Genomic DNA, 18,245 nt, shown 5'->3' on the forward strand with positions numbered 1-18,245 from the left:
AACTCGTGACAAACTTTTTGGACCGTGGTCGTGCATTTCAGGTGGGGTCGAACCGAGCTGCCCTCGTCCCTTCTCGGCCGATAATTCAGCATAGATCCCGGCTTGTTATGGTCGTCCAGGCCTCAGGGTCGTCACAACATAAGTTCAGTCTCCAATGTCGGACAATCTCCAAAGTTGCTGTCCTGGGTCCCGCCCGGTCCTAGGCTTCGGAACCCTCTGTTAGAGCATCTTTTCTGCACGGATAAGTGGTCGATATTAGGAGAGGCCGTCCGATCTACGGAGCTCTTCTTTTAGGCTGCCGCCATGCTCGGCTGCTAGCCACGCCCCCCAAGTTCATGTCTTTCAATGAACATAGATCTTTCAGGGGGAAAGTTTACATGAGTAATGTTCCCCTGGAACAGGTCAATGCCTTCACCTATTTGGGTGTAACCCTACAGAAGGATATGGGCTGGAAAAATCAATTTGGGCTGGCTGTTTTGAAACATAAGCAACAATCTGGTGTCCTTATAGCCAAATTTAAATCTTCTTACACCAAAACAGTTAGCCCGGTGCTGGAGATATATGGCATGAAGGTTCTAAGCTCTGCCCTTTACGGTGCAGAGTTATGGGGGTTTGCAAGCCTTAATCAACTAGCTGTTGCTGAGAATTCCTTCTTACGTAGGGTTATTGGAGTCCCGCAAAGTACACCGATGCAGCCTCTCCTGTTAGATCTAGGTAGGAAAGCTGTAGAAGACCTTGCGAAACTTCTCCCTTTACTATATTGGCGAAGATTGTGGTGTACAGAAGAAGTATCGCATTATGCCAGAGGTCTAAAAGACATAATGGATGCAGACTCCAATCATAAAATAACCTGGTTGAAGAAGATTAGATCGCTCATACTGAACCTAGCCTTGAGCGAATTGTGGAATGATCCTAGCAATGCCGTTTTTCCATCCAAAAATATCCTGAAGGATAGGTATTGGGATTCGATCGAGGTTTCAGTATGCTCGAAGGAACACTCGAAGCACTTAACAACCCGCTTTTTGGAATTTAAATCAAAGCCTGTTTTGGAGAAATATTGGGATGCAATCGAGAACCCCCTTGACCGAAGGGTGTTTTTCCAGCTTAGGGTGGGAGTACTGCCGTTAAGGCTGTTTACCAGCAATTGGACTGGAGCCACTAATAATGCATGCCCATGGTGTAAAGACAAACAGGAATCGATAAGCCACCTATTGTTTTTTTGCCCAATATACGCCACTCCACGGCGTGTATGGGTCATACCAATATGTAAGTCACTGACCTTTCGTAAGCATGATGATGCATTAAGAGTTTTATGTACGGACCCAGCCTTACCAATTGCAATCGCCATGGCTAAGTTCCTTGGTTGGGCTTGGTCTATTCGAAATAAAGCACTGAAATTGGCATGCTGACCATTGATAACCATTTACTGGTAATTGGTAGTTGTGAATTAAATAAACATCCCATTTGACTGATTACTGATGAGATCAGGGTCCTTTAACTGTGAATTTTATAAAGCAATTATTGATGATCTATGAGGTATACCCCTGTTTGTTTTTATCAAGATGGATTCGACAAGTTGTATTGTAATTTAATTACTTCTTTAAATTATTTATATGTGATGTATAGTTAGATTTTAATATTATATTGATGATGATGTATTATGATTTTATGATTGTTGTGCTGTTAGGACTCAAACTGTCGAATAAAGCTTACTTTGATTGAATGGATGGACAACAATACGAGAGTGGAAAGATGGACCAGTGTGAGGCGGATAGAAGTAGAGATGGATGAATCAGATTGTGGGGCTAAATAGATGACTGTGAAGTGGGATGCCCCAAAAGAGAGCATAGATGGATAAATAAATGAAGAATGAAGAATGGGTGACTCGATGGATTAATTAAAGCACAGTTATATATGGATGAGGAGATAAGACTTCAAGGATGAGTAAATGACTGAGCGACTTGAAGGATAAAAGAGCGTGAAAGGATGAATGAGAGCATGACAAAGAAAGTAAAAGAATGTAAAAGGTGGATAGATTAGTTACAGTAGGAGGAGTGTGATACATGGATGGGTGAGAGTAAGAATGGATAAATTAAAGTGAGGATTAAAGGATGTGAGTGACGTTAGACAGATGAGTATGATAGATTTGAAAGATTGATAAGAATCATTGAAAAACGAAGAAGGAGGGAAGGGGTGAGGGTATGTCAAAAATGATAGTACAAACAGATGAATGAGTGCGTACAGGTAAACGATCAATAGTGTGTGGATGGATAAATGAATGAATGTAAGTATAGTTTAAGGGGGATTGAATGAGAAAGCATAGGTTATTGTGAAAATGGTGAATGAGAGTCAGGGACTGAAAAAATGGATAAATCAATTAATCAGAATCTGAGAATAAATGGATGAAGGAGTGGGGATAAATCAACAGGAAATGAATGATAGCTAAGATGAATAGAAGAGGATGTATGGATGAGCGAATTAAAGTATGAGGATTGGCGTATACAAGATGAATAAGTGACAGCATGAGGACCCTTGAATATAGAAATGTGTGCACATGAATGGAAGAGTTGCTGAATGGATGGACAAGAGAACGATAACCTCTTCCATGCTCATGACTAGCTCAGCTCGTCATGAGGCACGGTTGAGCTGCCCTCATCACGAGCTGAGCATGTCATGATCGTTGGAACGTTTGCACGCGGGGATAGTTAACCCTGCTGTGCTGAACGTTCCAAAACGGGTGTGGTTGTGACGAGCTCTGCTCGTCATGAGTGCAGCTGCACTGTGCCTCATGACGAGCCGAGCTAGTCACAAGCACAGCGGCGCCGCGCGCCGCCCCCCTCCCCCCGCAAGGCGGGGGGTAAACACCTTGCAGTGAAGGGGTTAAGACTGGAGCGATTAAAGAACACTTCAAATAAAAACATGTGTCTGAGATGGGAGTAGGAATGATAAACTCATGCACCTGCCACGGAGGCTGGGCATGTAAGAACCTCCACTGCATCACATATCTCGCAGCCAAGCACACTGGCCACGCCTGCTCAGGTTATACAGTGATGAACTATTCTGGACAATTTCAACACAGCCATGGTAAAAGCAAATGTATTGCAAAAAATGCAATAGTCTACTCACAAAGGCAAATACAAGCACACTGACACACCCACACAGCGCAGATTGTATAGCTTCACCTCCTGGCTCAGATGCTCATCTTGCCCAGCCTTGGTTGGGGTACGAAGTTCACCTTTCCACTCATCTGTGCTGCATGGCAATGTCACCTCAAACAGTGGCCTATCATCAGTATGCCCCTTCCTGTCAGCTATTGCCCCAGATTGTCTCCGTGTTGTCCCCAAGCCTGTGCCTCTGCTTGTAAATTCTAGCCTCATTGTTAAAGTGCGTTATCCCACCGCACCATATCCTGCAATCCAGACCATGTGCGGTCGCATGTTTATGTTCTTCTCCTCCACCCCTCCTGGCTCAGATTTTACCAGGTTATCCCTTAGATCTCTGTCTTTCTTCCACAATCAACCCTCCGCCACCTAGGAGCCCCTGGCTCTAGGGGATACGCATATGTCTGGATTGTTTTGCTTCTTTGGTAGTGATAGAGGCAATGGCAGTGGTACATCTGTCAGGTGAATTGGCTCAGTGTAAATGCAGGAGCACTCAGCTCCGCCCTCACCACTGAGCTGCACACTCTTGCTAAATGGTTGCTTGTTTGCCTCTTTGTAAAGTGCAACAATAGCTATGGCAATAGTTTAAAGGTATTAAAAAGTATTACAAACACACACACAAAAAAACACATTTAAAACATAATAAATAGTAGAACAAAAATTGACGAGAATACAGTATTAAGATAAAGAACTTCAGATTAAAAAAAAAAAAAAATTCAGATTTTCCTTACATACAAAGGAAGATGGAGTACCTCCAATCAACATTTTGCAGAGTATCCCATAACTGGCACTTTTGACACACAGAGTTTTACCACCAAACATATTTGGATCCACATTTGAATGGAGACATCTGCCAGAAGCTTTGAAATTAACTAATTCAGGAAAGTAAGGCTGGGGTTGGCCATTACAAATTGTCCACATCAGACAGAGAACCCTGGCCTGAATACAAGAATCCATAGGTAACCTGTCTAATACTTTGGACAGGAAGTATCCAGATAATTCTATTGGCTATATTTTAGACAGCTTGAAGTGTGTCCATAAGTTTCTTTAGTAATCTTAAAATTGATATGAATACATTCATTTCATTTTGATAACTTTATTTCGGTCATTAACCATAAAAGTACAAATAAAATACATACAAGCACAGTAATAAAATCCATTAATAAAAGCAGTTTGAAAAGTTATTAAACAGTAAGTTATCAAAAAGAGGGCTATTGCCCCAGTTAATTCCTTATAACAAAGGTAGTCCTTCTGCGCCAGATGCCATGTAGGAAGCGGGAAACCGAAAAAACAATAGGGGGGGGGGTCATATATTAAAACTCTACAAGCCTGTGCGCATTGTTTAAGTCCCAAGTTTCTGCACAACGGTGTATAATGAATACAGTATTCTAAGTATGACAAACTGATTTAGAGCTTCTGTATGGTCTCTGTATAATAGATGATAAATCTTGGAAAGGGAATATTGGTGGAAATGAATCCCATGTGTTACTGCATTGACCTGGGGTTTAAAATAAGGTCTGCTGTCATAAATGTGAATCACATTTTGACAGACTGCACAGGTACAGAAGAATGCAAAGGGAGAGCACCTGAGTCCATGCACTCCACAAGCAAAAAAACTCACACCTTGTCCCCCTTAAGACAAAGTATTTTCCTACATCCAGTTGTGCCTAGCCACGAAGCAGGATCTCTGCTTCCTCAGACTTCCTCTGATGATGCAGCAGAATTAGCATAACATGGGCATGCAGTTGACACTTGGAGCACAATCCAAAAAACAGCAGCCTTTCTACCTTAGGTACCTCGCAATACAGGCGGGAGAGACGTATGACATGAACTCTACAAGGCAGATACACTGCCCCCTACCAGTGAGGAATGAGGTGATCTAGATTAAAGCATGTCCAGTAATGTTCATCAAGTTAGCCAGGAGATCAAGAAGAGTATTGCGGTCTAAGGTGTCAAAAGCAGCTGTCAGATCCAACAGCATGGAAGCCAACTGAAAATCTGGTCGCCGGTTCTTGCCTTCAATTAAATCCTGGAGTTGTTGTATAATTCAGCCTCCATTACTTTACCACAAGTGTAAGATAATTCTGTGGTAAGAGGGGATTTTAACATTGAATTCATGCTATTTCAACAGAGACAACACTACTGTCTAAGTTCAGACTGACAACATAACCATTTTAAAAATGGACTCTCACAGTATATGCTATGACCTTTGCATCAGAACAATTCACCCCAATGACCACCGCAGGGCAATCTAGCTGGTAGCCATTTGCTTATGTATTTGCTTGGAGCCCCTACATTGTTCGTGCATTATGCAGGCAGCAAGAACTTTCGCTTCTGGCAGCAAAAAACATGATATAATGTTTATATAATTACCTTAATCAGCTGCGGCTCCTCCGCTAAGGCAGAGGAGTGCCGCCCCACTGCTCATTGAGCAGTGGAAAAAGGAAAAATAATATAATAACACTATGTTATTATCATTTCATTTTTCCATTGTCAGGCAGGTTTACGGGGCAGGGCGGGGCTGTACTGTCGTCACAGCCAGCAGGGGAAGAGTGGTTGGGGCACTTAAATGCGCATGACAGTCTGGCAGGCCATCTTGGGTAGGCCAAACAGACATGTGATATCTGCATGTTCTCCACCAGGCTGTATTACAGCCTGGTGGAGAACATGCACAGGCTCAGAGCCCCCAAGGTGATAGCAGTGCCGTGATTGGTTTAGGGGAGCCTGTGTGTGCTTCCTGCTTCCGGCAGGAATAGAAGAGGACGGAGGCGAGGTGGCGGTCGGCAGCAAGGTAAGTAACTTTTACTTTATTTTTCTATGCCTCACCCATACTACATGCTGGCAGCCACCAATTCCTCCAAAGGCAGTGTGTGAGGTGATATTAAAATTGTGAGATGGGCTGAGGGATGTGTGATAATGCTGCAACAACACCACATTTACATATGTTTGACTATTATCAGAATGAATGTCTTAGCACATACTTAATGAGTTCCAAGGCACGGTGAGCCGAACTGCAGACAATCAACACTAGCAGCGATTTCTTTTCCTTATGGTTTTTACATAGCTTAGCCCATTTTGGACAGACTGGAATGAGAAAAACAAAATCCATTAATTATGCAAACACATTTATTCATGGAGGCAACTGCACGGCCGCACAATTAAACCATATCAACAATAACGAACAGGAGGAGAAAACACAATGGCACAGCGAAAATGGTGCAGACGTAGAAAGCACAAAACAATGATGAAATATACAAGGAAGATAGCTGCCGGAGGGAACACTCAAATTAGTATGGTCCTACAAAGATATAGAACATATTTTGATACAACATTAATGGCAAGAATTATACAAGCTGAAATTTTACAAGAGGGCTAGGCAAAGGGTCAGGGGTATAAAAATGTTGAAATATATTAAGAACATGTTTTAAGGCACACCCACAGTAGCAACCTCTGTTGAAAACCTCCATTTGAGTGACACCTACAGAAAATGTAGGTGGATCTCATCACATATCCAGAAGAAATTTATTATAGAAGTAACAAACCTAAAAGCTTTAAAATGCATCAGGGTTCCGTTTTAGGCCTTCACGATACATAGGTCTTTTCTCAATAGACAAATAAAAATAAGCTCCTTTTCACCTGTTTCATTGTCAGCTGCAGGACACATATATGTACTCAACAGCCCAAAGCTTCCTGAAACCGAGGAAGGCCCAGTCACTGTTTAAAATGACTGTGCGCTGAAACCATACGCCTTCTCGAAGACATACAGAGGGGCAATCTACCTGAAACCTTAAGTCATCCTACACAAAAGTGTTAGGTAATTGTAAAGTCTCCCTGCCCTCGCACTTCACGACCCAGGGGGGTTGCCTGCATTGTTCTATCCCAACAACTGCTCAGTTGCTCTAATCCACTGTCCCAAACTAGGTTTGCAATCGAAAAATATCAGTAATGGATGACATTTGATCAGAAATAATTGGAAAATACTTATCTTTCATTTCAAATAGCACTGAGGGTGTTCTAAACGTTCAGGTGTTTTCGAGAGTTTTACAGAAAATTTCTTTACAGATCTAGTCCCTCTTAGCAATAGTAAAGTGAAGCACCGAGTTCATTATTCTTAAAGACTTCTTTCACCAGAGTTGTCTAATTATGGATCAGCGATTAGGGGTAAACCTGGATGTACCCACAAGTCATTTGTGTTCTGCCCACTATTTCATCTTGAGATTTCATAACTGTGATATACGTCTCAGCCTTTTTGAGCAGCAGATGTACTCAAGTTCAATAAAACAAATACATAACATACATAAGAAAAACATAAGATGTACTCACTTTCCTTCAGGTAAGAGGATAAAGTGTGGGTGAGGTCACTTGGTGGTAGGAAGCATGAGTCTAAACCAAAAGATCAGATAATTTCATTAACTGCAATAATGGACTACATACAACTCGGCAAATAACAAATGTAAAACAGCAATCTCTTTCAAATATAGCCTTATAGCCCGCCTAAGCGGGCTACACCTACTATTAAAGGCCCGCTTCAGCGTTAAAGGCCAGAGCCAAAGGCGAGGGCCTTTAACAAGGGAGTGGGACTTTAATAGCAGGTGTAGCCCAGCTACGAAGGGCTATAAGGCTATTAGAACATTCTGCCACTAGAGGGCAGAATGTTCTAACTAGTAAAATAAAGGCTTTAGGAAGCGCAAGTGTACTGAAATCCCCACAGGCTCCCTGAAGCCTTTGTTCACAGCCACAGCTGTGAACAAAGAAAAATTGGAATGTTGGAGCTCCGGGTTTAAACAAGACATTATAAACCCGGAGCTTCTCCATTGTTTTCAATAGATCTTTCAACATTCCAATGTTCTAATATGTCTTAATGCACGTTTTACCTTCTTAAAACTATACAAAGTTGTTGTATACATTTGAATTTACCCCTCGTTCAAGCTTGTGAACAATTCTAAATCAGTGGTTTCAATGTTGCATTATAAGTATTATCTCCACTAGCAATATAAATTATTAAAATATTTTAATATTTTGCCTGAAACACATCTTCACCACATCTTCACCACATCCCACCACCCGATTATTCCACAATAATCTCAGGTATGATTACCCATATGTAAACCAAAGCAAATTTGCCCAGTCAAAACAATTCAAGGCAATAGTCTGATAATTGTTTTAAAAATGTGTCTCTTCTTCTTGGCTTGTAATGTGAAAATATTATCTTCATTTTGGCTATGTGACTCATTCCATCCATATACATTCACATGTATTGACTGATGTTTTTGGTTGATTTCCAAAGTTTTTAATACCATCATGTTCTTCTGTTGAGATTTGTTTTGAGCCACAGACTCTGTTATTTCCCAAAGACGTCTCATTGCCCAAATCATGTACACTATTTAATTCAGCCACAGCTTGGATCCTTGGAACACAATTTATAAATGTTCCCCCCTAAGATCATGCAATCTGCAAATTCCTGTTACTTAATGTGCCCTGTAAGCACTTCTAGAATCTAGCCACAGTTAGTTGTTAATATATGTAGCTGCTCTTAGATATGCAGAGTGAGTGAAACATATTTGCTGCTGCATCAATTCTCTTTGGCATTTCATCTCAAATCGTAGTGCAGGCAGAGTATGATATACCTGAGAATTCCTCTATCCAAAATTTTTCAAAGAAATGCAGATTATCTGGTTGTACAACCCTGTTAATATTTGTCATCATAAGCCCCTTTATCTTTCCTGAAGAAAAAAAATTCTACAATGAAAATGGAACAGGTTTCTTTTGTTCAGTTAAAGACTGGAATTCTTTTGGTATTCTTGTCAGCCTAAAATATTACCATGGGTCTGTGTCAGACATCTTAAAATGTCCTTGATGTTTCTCAATGTCACAAGCCTGTTATTGCCAAGCAGCTATCATATTGCCAATGCACCTTTTCCCATAATGAAGTTCCAAAATACTATACCATGAGGTTTAAATTATTTCTATATGGGACACACTGTTAGCTTGGTGTAAACAACTGGGTAGACCCTGTTGAAGAGGAATAATAGTAGCCTTTGCAGATAGGCAGAAAAAGCCGCACAGTAACAAAAGGTGAAAGACCATGTGCAGATCCTGTGTGGTATAAGCTTCGCCACCTTGAAGCTTCTAAAAAGGCTATTTCCATGGATCCCACTGGATAGCAGGAGGACCATTGCACAGGCACTGCTTGTCAGCAGGCTGGATTACGGAAATGCACTCTTTGTCAGCATGCCAGATTATCTTTTTAAACGCCTGCAGGTCATACAGAATGCAGCAGCCAGACTAGTGTGCAATAAGGGCAGATACAGCTCTGCGACAAAATGCCTGAAGCAACTTCACTGGCTGCCCATGCGCCAAAGAGCATGTTTTAAACTAATAGGACATGCCAATAGGGCACTCTATCACACAGGCCTCAAGATTCTCCTGAACAGAATCAAATTTTATGTCCCACCCAGATGCCTAAGGTCATGCTCCTTAGCATTAGCTGAGATCAAAAGAATCAGTAAGAGCAGGACAGGTGGACGCACTTTTTCACACCTTGCAGCACTTTTTTGGAATGAGCTTCGGTTGGAGTTACGACTACCTGAAGAACACATAGCGTTCAGGAAAAAACTCAAGAAACATTTATTTCCCTAGCACTGCTGTTTGCCCTCACTTAAAATAATCTGACTCATCACTCCTCAGCCTCAGCCAGCGCTGTGATATCCCAGTTGGATGAATGTTGCGCTTTATAAATAGATTTTTAAAAAATTAAAGGCGACTAGAGGAAGAACTGAAAGAACATGGTAGGCTACATCTCAAGCAAAAAGTAGTTAACAAGAAGTATGAATTTAAACATTAATCAAACAGCAGCAAATGTGTTGTAAAACATTAAGCATATGTACTGAAATAGTGTAAATACATTGTGGAACACTTTTTGCGAAAATCACATTTTTAGCGAAATCATCCCCTATTTTTGTGCTGACTGGTGTTGCTGGTTTTTTAACTTTGCACACTGGGGTACTGATGTCCAGTTCCCAGTGTATGTGCTCGGACTAATAAAGTATGATAAAAACGGCTAATCTCCAATTGGTATATTTAACTTTCTAGTAAGGCAACAGTATATGGTGCAGGAAAATACCCCAATGGCATAGAAAAGATAAATGTCACCCGTGGACTGTTGTGCCATCCGCTAGACTCACAAAGAAAACCTACCTTCAGTCCTCACTATGTGGCCTAACTATTGCAGCTTTTAAACCAGCAGGTGAATCTGTCAAAATAATCTTTTTGTCAGGAAAGAAAATTACTTTGAAAGCCAACAATGAGGGTGCCTAATATTTAAAACTGGCATAGTCAAGAATATAGCATTAGCATGTAACTAGTCCACAAACAAAACAATTTTCACTGTACAAGGCTGCAGCTGGTCCTGGTAGAAAAGGTAAAATGCAGATAAAATAATAATTACGCTATCTTCGGTTTGGGATACATTACAGCTATGGTTCAACCACTATTTTTATTGTTTATTAAAAATCCAATTCACGGACGAAGTTGGATTTAAGAAAATAACTTTCAAAAGTAAGAACTTTTGTGTCCAATCCTATAGTAGGCACATTTCCTATAGCCTGATAGCAGCTGGGCTTGTCAGTGAAACAATGGCTTAATGCTTTTGGCATGAATACCTGGGAGTAAGGTATGTGACTCCTCTCAGCTAAAAGATGGCAGCTGAGGAAGATCCAGGAAATTCACTAATTTGAAAGGGACAAGGGTGAGGCCTGCACAACCATAGTTCAGTGTGAAGGGAGGCCAGGGGAAGAGAAGCCGTTATTCCCTGGGCCAACTGCAGCCAGCTGGATACCTTCCCGCTGGGAGGAGGAACTGGTCCCAGAACCATTTTGGTGATTTTGCGTAGGAGGGAACTGCTCATTTCCCTAAATACATCTCTGACCAGGACAAAAGAAACCTTCACGAGCTAAAGGGTGCTAACATGTTGAATGTTACCCTTAATAGTGCCCTGTGGGATGATATGCAGTAAGGCAAACCTTATGTGCTGTAGAAGTGGAAAGATTTGGGGTTTGAGTGGTCAGGGTCTCCTTTAGGCTGATTACTCCTCCTCCTCCTCCTTTATATGGGCCTGCCAGGTATCTCAGGACCTTTCAGTACAGAGACCCTAGATAATTTCTGGAGCTTCTCTGGAATAACTTCTGCTCCCAACAAGACGTACAGATCAGAAACTGGTTGGGTAAGCCAAGCTGGACCGACAGTCACACATAATGGGTTCCAATAACTAGGAATACAAATAATTGACACAGCAACACAGGCCAGGGAGGCTAACATAACACCGTTACTCAATACCATTCATAGTGATGCACAAAGGTGGTCTACATTACCCCTCTCATTATTGGGGCAAGTGGGATTGTTTAAGATGGTTATTCTTCCTAAAATCATATACAATTTGCAGAATTTCCCGCTCGACATACCTGAAGCTCCTATAATCTACATGCAGAGGCTTCCTATTAAAGCGCATCAAAACTCCTTGAATTCAATGACTGGATATACAGCTTGGTGAATGGCCCGGCATATAAGCTTGAATGCTCGCTCACAGGCATGGACTCCCCCTGCACTATTTCTAAGTGGTGAATAACTGATCACCATACCCCCAGCCATGAAGATGGCACTAATGGCGTGGAGGATGGCACTCATATATATGTCTTGGGTGGGATGGGAGGCTCACCGGGGAGTTTCCTCCCTAGTGTGGTACCAGACAACCTCAAGTCAAAGTACTTTAAGGGTTACGTAGTTGAGACCCGTAAGGCATTAAGTTCTTAGGGCACATTCTTAGCACCTTTGCATGAAATCATTTGAGGATCTGCAACATGAGTTTGGTCTCGAGAGATCCCATGCTTTAGATATCTACAGCATTCGCATGCAGTCAAGCCACATTAGCCAGAGGCTGTGGCCATTGCTTAATACAACCCCCTGGAAGCTAAATTGATAATATCCCATCTACTGGAACATGGTCAAGTTTCAACTATCTGTAAAACATTGGTCATTAACACTCCTGACTCTTTTCCTGACTTAACCAGTAAATGGGAAGTCGATATGGGCCATCTGGATGACTTAAAATCAATGAAGGTGCTGATGGACGCTTGTGAAAGTGCGATCTCTGCACGATTACGAATGAACCAGTTCAAATATCTTGCTGCATATACCTGAACCCATGCCGGCTTTGAGAAATGAATTGATTTGCCATTCCAAATTGTGCCCACTGCAACACAATGGAGTATACACAAAAGTGATGGATGGCATGCTTTATTTAATCTCAGCCATTGTAATTAATCAGGGCTGCATCTCAGTCCATTGCTATTTTGTAGTATACCATGCCATCTCAGTTTGGGCTTAGCCATATGCAAATTATCTTGGCCCTGCTCCAATGGGAAAAGTTCAGCTCAAACTACAAGGCCAAGTCTTCTCTTAACCAGAACACAAGCAACCCAAGACCAGTATCACCCTTATTAGGGCTCATCAGTTGGATATAGCTTGGTTCCAGAGGAACAATGGAAGGCAATTTCCTCCATATCACATGGGATTAAGGAACACTTTGTACCTTTTTGGTACGACATCTGTGATGCATTGAGTGCTGAACTTGGCAGACCAATTATTCTGACTCGCAAAATGGCCCTACTAAATAATATCAATGACAAAGGCTTTACACATTCTGAAAAGAAGCCACTGAAATTAGGCCTAGTGATAGGCAAGAAAGATATTGCCTGCCATTGGTGACATCCCAATCCCCCAACTGGAGCATAATGGAAACTAGCATGGACTTATGTTGCACAATGGATAAACCAGTATTTGAAGTGTGAGGGCGTTCTCATAAACACACTAGGATATGGGGTGGGTGCATGTGATACAGACAAGGTACTTGACGTGACATGTACTGTATACACTTACTGCACAAATTGTGTATTTAGTCATATAATTCTAGACCAATGAGTTTAACTATCTGGGACAAGGTGTTTAACACAATTACATTCTGTGTAATATTTTATAAGCTTTGAGACAAGAGTAGACATTATGTTGATCTAGAGTTTTATTGTGCTGTTTTTCCTTAAAAACCTAATAAACAGAATATTTAATTAAAAAAAGTGGGTAGAGTTGACTCTGGGAACTTTTTCCTCATTGGTTAGGGGGTGTCCAGGGTCACAGAAACTCTCTTCGCTCCCCCCACACACTAGGTAGTATATCCAACAAAAGTGTCATCTCACCTGCAGATCATCAGAACACATCCGGACCTGAGGAAGGACAGAAGAGGAGTGGACCTGCTGTCTGTAACCTGTGTGGAGGCCTGAGGGGTGAACCTCCTCGCACTTGTAGCCATGCATGAGAAGTGGACTCAAAGGATCAGTTGGCTGGCTTCTTGTATGGCTACAGATTCACAACAAGCTTCACAAGGCCTTTTCCCTGGAGTGCCCAGCTGGCCAGTAGAAACAGGACCTGGACAGGACCCTACTAGTGACCTCTGCTGGGGTTAGTCTCGAGCACTTAGTGCTGCCCAAGGTTCTCAGAGCCTAAAAAGAGACTGAAAGGAGCTCTTCCAGAAAGCCTGAAAAGCAAGGAGTTAGAAATTGTTGATCTTCAAAGACTTCCAAAGCGTCAGCGCAACCTCATAGCGCAGGTGTCAAATTTTAAGACAAATTTGTCAGATATAGCTTTAGGCTTGTACGGATGTAAGGTTTTGAGCTCAATAAAAAACACCAAGAGCCCAATTTAGAGTTTGGCAGACAGGGTACTCCTTCACAAATACTTTAGCAAACCCTGCCCGCCAGACCTTCGGTCCTCCCACCTCATTTAGACATGGGTGTACCTTTAGTATTCCGCCGATAGAGACCCTGATGGCTCTGCCAACTGAACGGTCCTTCCGATGACCCTAAAGAGTAGTGATGTTGGAGAAAGAGCATTTCACCATCCGCCCTATTTAGGGCGGATGGTGGAAGTCCTTTTTTTACTGCTCTTGACTGCCATGAAAAACTTGTTGGTGAGCACAGGAAATAACCCAAAACAATCCCCATACCGTGGGAGAAAACTCCCAGGGTCAGGGAGGGTATTAACATTTTTCTTTCAAAAAAACCCTCTAATTTTGGGAGTTTGTTTTTGAAAAACAAAAAGCCTTTGAAAAGCCTGACAGTCGGCCGACATGGCTGATGGTACTCTAATTAAAACCTTTACAACATAGATAATGAAGAGAAATATCTGTGGGGTCGGCAGACATCTCTAAATCTGGCAGACAGAGGCCACTCGTGATGGTGGAGGTAATGTCCTCAGTCTGATGGAGAAAATTCTGTTCATCAAACTCTAAATCAGTCCCTAAATCTGAAGGTAGGAATCTTGAATGGGCAAAAGCGCAAAAAGTATCTGTCCGACAAAGGACTTCGGCGGCCGCAAAATTGAGACTTTCCAACTCTGAGCTTTTCTTACCAAAACCAACAGCATCAGCAGAACTGTGTCCCATGGCTATTTGACTTAGAGAAGACTTCACCACATACAGACTGTAACCTTAGCCAACTGGAGATTTTAAACTATTTTAGAGACTAAGGATAAAGTTAAAATCTTTATCTAAGACTACATGCTTTGGTTATCCAACCCCACTCCATTGCAGTTTCAGCCTAAAATTGCTTATAGTTCAGAGTTAACCGGGAAAAACGATTTCGACTTGGCACATTCATTTTTCTTGGCGCCTTTCACCTTAATCTATCAATCAAACAAGGATGACAGGGGGAAAAAAAGGCAATATAGGGCAGCCCCCCCACTCAACAAATATGAAACAAAAAGCCCTAATCAGCCTGCATGGTTAAAGTCACAAAGCCCTGTAACTATTGGGGCCATACCTCTTATTGGCTCACCAAGGTAAAATTAGTGTTGTGTTACAGGTCCGACCATACCTTAAAACGTAAAAAATAACTGTGTACAGCTACACCCACAAAGAAAATATGTGAGAAAGCAAGGAAAGTAGCTCACAGACGTAACACCCGAGGGGGTTCCCGGTTTGTTAATCACCGGTATACCCACTTCTCATCATCGGTTACTTTCCTTGTTGAGAAGATGAAACATGTGCAAAGAAGATGTGCACAGGAGAGAATAGATAGAGACAGAAAAGGAGTGTACAAATACACAACCTAGTAGGAAAGAAAAGGTGCTTAGAAAAGAATGCCAAGTGCCTACACCCAACAACCAACAAATATAAAACAAGTGAGGTTTGGCTGGCTGAGTCGATTTTATTCTGATGCTGCCAAACTTCACTATTAAAAAATGGTTAATTTTAATACCATAGATGCATTGTAACTGGACCGACATGTTTCATTGCCTTGTCATTGGCAACTTCGTCAGGGTACGTAGTTGGGTCTCAATTCTCAATCCTCCGTATTTTAGTGAGGACCTGTACACAGACAAACATTAAAAATAGAGCACAGCAGTGGTCACTTGGTGCGTCAATAAAGGGAGGTCTATTGTGAGCCACACACAACCACCCAATCAGTACAGGTAGCTGCAAGGCGCTTTATTTACCGTATGCTTGACTATGGTAATCGTACCATCAAGCATCAAAGGACGACGTGTCAAAGATCACGTGTCCGTCATGGATACTCCTTGAGGTGAGTAACCTGTGCAGGGAACAGATATAAAGACAGTTGGTTCACCTAATAAAATCAGCCCCGAATCAAGTATGTTGTATCGGTGTGCTCCTGAAATAAAGTTCTAAAAGTGAACCCCCTACTTATGTCACCGCTATAAGCTGCAGGTCAATGGAGTGTACAGCAATGACATATGGTACAGAAGTAGGGCACCGTGGGAGCTTGGTGGTGTTATATTGCCAATACTCCATAGTCTTAGGTTTCTGATGCGGCGGGTAGTCACTTACTAATCAATATATTGTCCCAAGTGATCAGTTACTAACCCGTGCATAAGTGCCTCAAACATCCCATCATGGTTCGGGAGGACACAAAGGCTTCCCTCCAGAATGGATCAAATAAATGACTGAGCCCCCCGCCTGTGCAGAGCCCCAGTAACACGGAAACATCCTACCGTTCTAGCGGGGTTTTGGATCAACTTAAGAACGCTCCCATTGCCGGCTACCACATACCACTGCCAAGTCCCTCCGGCGCTTCCGACGTCTCACAATCCAAGCATGGATTGGAGACGCGGAAGTAAGCGCAGCGGGACTCCTCCCACCACGTAACGCGGCGGCCATCTTGAGTAAGTAGCGAAGCCCAGAGTAAAGGCGATTCCAATCGCTAAACTTAAATGGCCAAAGTAAACCACATCGGGATAGATGTCTACATGTACTTGAACTGCGGTGACTATTAGTACACAGTAAAAGACCTACAGTGCTTACATTATGGCCGACTCACATTTGGGGAGACAGACAAAAAGGGCATTAATACAGTAATGCCTGGTGCAAGGGTAGATGTTAGTATAATGTAAAATACAAAATACATATACCTAGTGATCTTGTATTAAATAGGATACAGCGTGGAAACTCTTATTGGTGTGTGTTTTACGCTTAACATGTTCAGATCAGCAATATTCTGGTGAATCTGTTTGAAAAACCCAGCATAGCCGATATATACTATTCACAGTTGAATAATGAGGCAGACATACCAGAGAACTTTAGCGTCTGCTCACTTTATTCCACTCAATGGAATCGTTAAGCCCCTCTTTTTCGGCCTTCTCCAAATAAATCCACCTGGCTTCCTTTCTGGCCAGTATCCTGTCAAGGTTGTGTGTGTCTCCCACCACTTTCTCCAGCACTGTCCACTTTAAGTCACCCTGCCCATGTTTTTTTTCATTGAAGTGCTGCACCAAACGTGTGGTAAGTTTCTTAGCCCGAATCGTGCTGAGATGCTCCTGAATGCGGCCCTTAACTCTGCGTGTCGTAAGGCCAATGTAATGGAGCCCACAACTACAAGTAATCCTGTAAATGACATGTGTCGTGTTGCAGTTACTAAATTTTGTCAGATACCAGGTTTTGCCATTATGTAGAGTGATCTCTTTCGTGGCCGTAGTTAAAGGGCACACAGGGCACCCACCACAAGGTTAGTGTCCTTTTGGGATCTTTTTTGATTCAGGGTTGGTACTCATGTTCCTGGTGTGTACCAGCTTGTCGCGCAGGTTGGCTGCCATTTTGAACGCAAAGCGCGGAGCTGGCATCTTATCACCCAGAGTGTCTAGTAGTGTCCAATGTTTACGGATGATCTGCCTTATTTTGGTAGACAGTGGATCAAAGGTAGTAACCACCGGTAAACACGATTGAGTAGTTCTTGTGTTTCGTTCAAGCAGGGCCTCTCGAGGTGTATTAAGTGCCCTCTTGCGTGCATGTTTGATTACTTTGGTCGGATACTGTCTCTGTTTTAGTTTTGTGACTAGTCCGGCTGACTGATCCAGGTATTCTCCTAGGCTGGTACTGGCCCCTCGGACTACGAGACGGAGGTACTGAGACTCCTGTCTGCACGCACTAATTATAGTCCATTAATGCGTGACCCCACCTAGGAACTTGCTAATACCATCAAGAATCTAGTGGCAGATGCAGTATCCAAAAAACGGATAACAACCAAGGAGGCGGACTTTATCATCAATGTGAATCCACGCATACTGGCATTTTACATCTTGCCTAAGATTCACAAGCCACAGCGGCCCCCTCCAGGACGCCCAATCGTGTCTGGGATACAATCGATCCTCGAACCCTTGTCCCAATTTTCTGACTTCTTTCTTAGAGAAGCAGTCATTACACAGAAATCGTTTGTGCAGGACACCACAGACAGCTTAAACATTTTGAAGGACATGGCCTTTGACTCTACCACCCAGTTACTGGTCACAATTGACATTGAATCCCTATACACCAGCATCCCCCAGGGCGCTACGCTGGTGGCAGCAGCTAGAGCCCTGGGTGCGATGGAGTGGTTTTACGACACACCTGTGTCGTTTGTTCTCCAATGCATAGAGCTGGCACTCACGAGAAATTTCTTTGAGTACAAAGGACAACTGTACTTACAGACGTCTGGGACATCAATGGGGGCTATATTTGCTCCCAGCCTGGCCTGCATTTATGTG

At 42.5% G+C, this 18,245-nt stretch overlaps 1 protein-coding gene across 2 annotated transcripts in view; it reads right to left on the reverse strand.

Annotated features, from left to right (window-relative positions):
* Window positions 1-18,245, reverse strand: part of CMSS1 (cms1 ribosomal small subunit homolog) — a 940,652-nt gene that overhangs the window by 77,839 nt on the left and 844,568 nt on the right. For both annotated transcript variants that reach the window (XM_086934451.1, XM_086934453.1), the window contains 2 exons: window positions 7,485-7,544; window positions 6,143-6,245 (listed from right to left, as the gene is read on the reverse strand). In XM_086934451.1, the coding sequence (XP_086790577.1) occupies window positions 6,143-6,245; window positions 7,485-7,544 (163 nt within the window). The remainder of the gene's footprint in view (window positions 1-6,142; window positions 6,246-7,484; window positions 7,545-18,245) is intronic.

This window comes from Lissotriton vulgaris, chromosome 8 (assembly GCF_964263255.1).
Source record: "Lissotriton vulgaris chromosome 8, aLisVul1.2, whole genome shotgun sequence".
In the NCBI taxonomy this organism is placed as follows: domain Eukaryota; kingdom Metazoa; phylum Chordata; class Amphibia; order Caudata; family Salamandridae; genus Lissotriton; species Lissotriton vulgaris.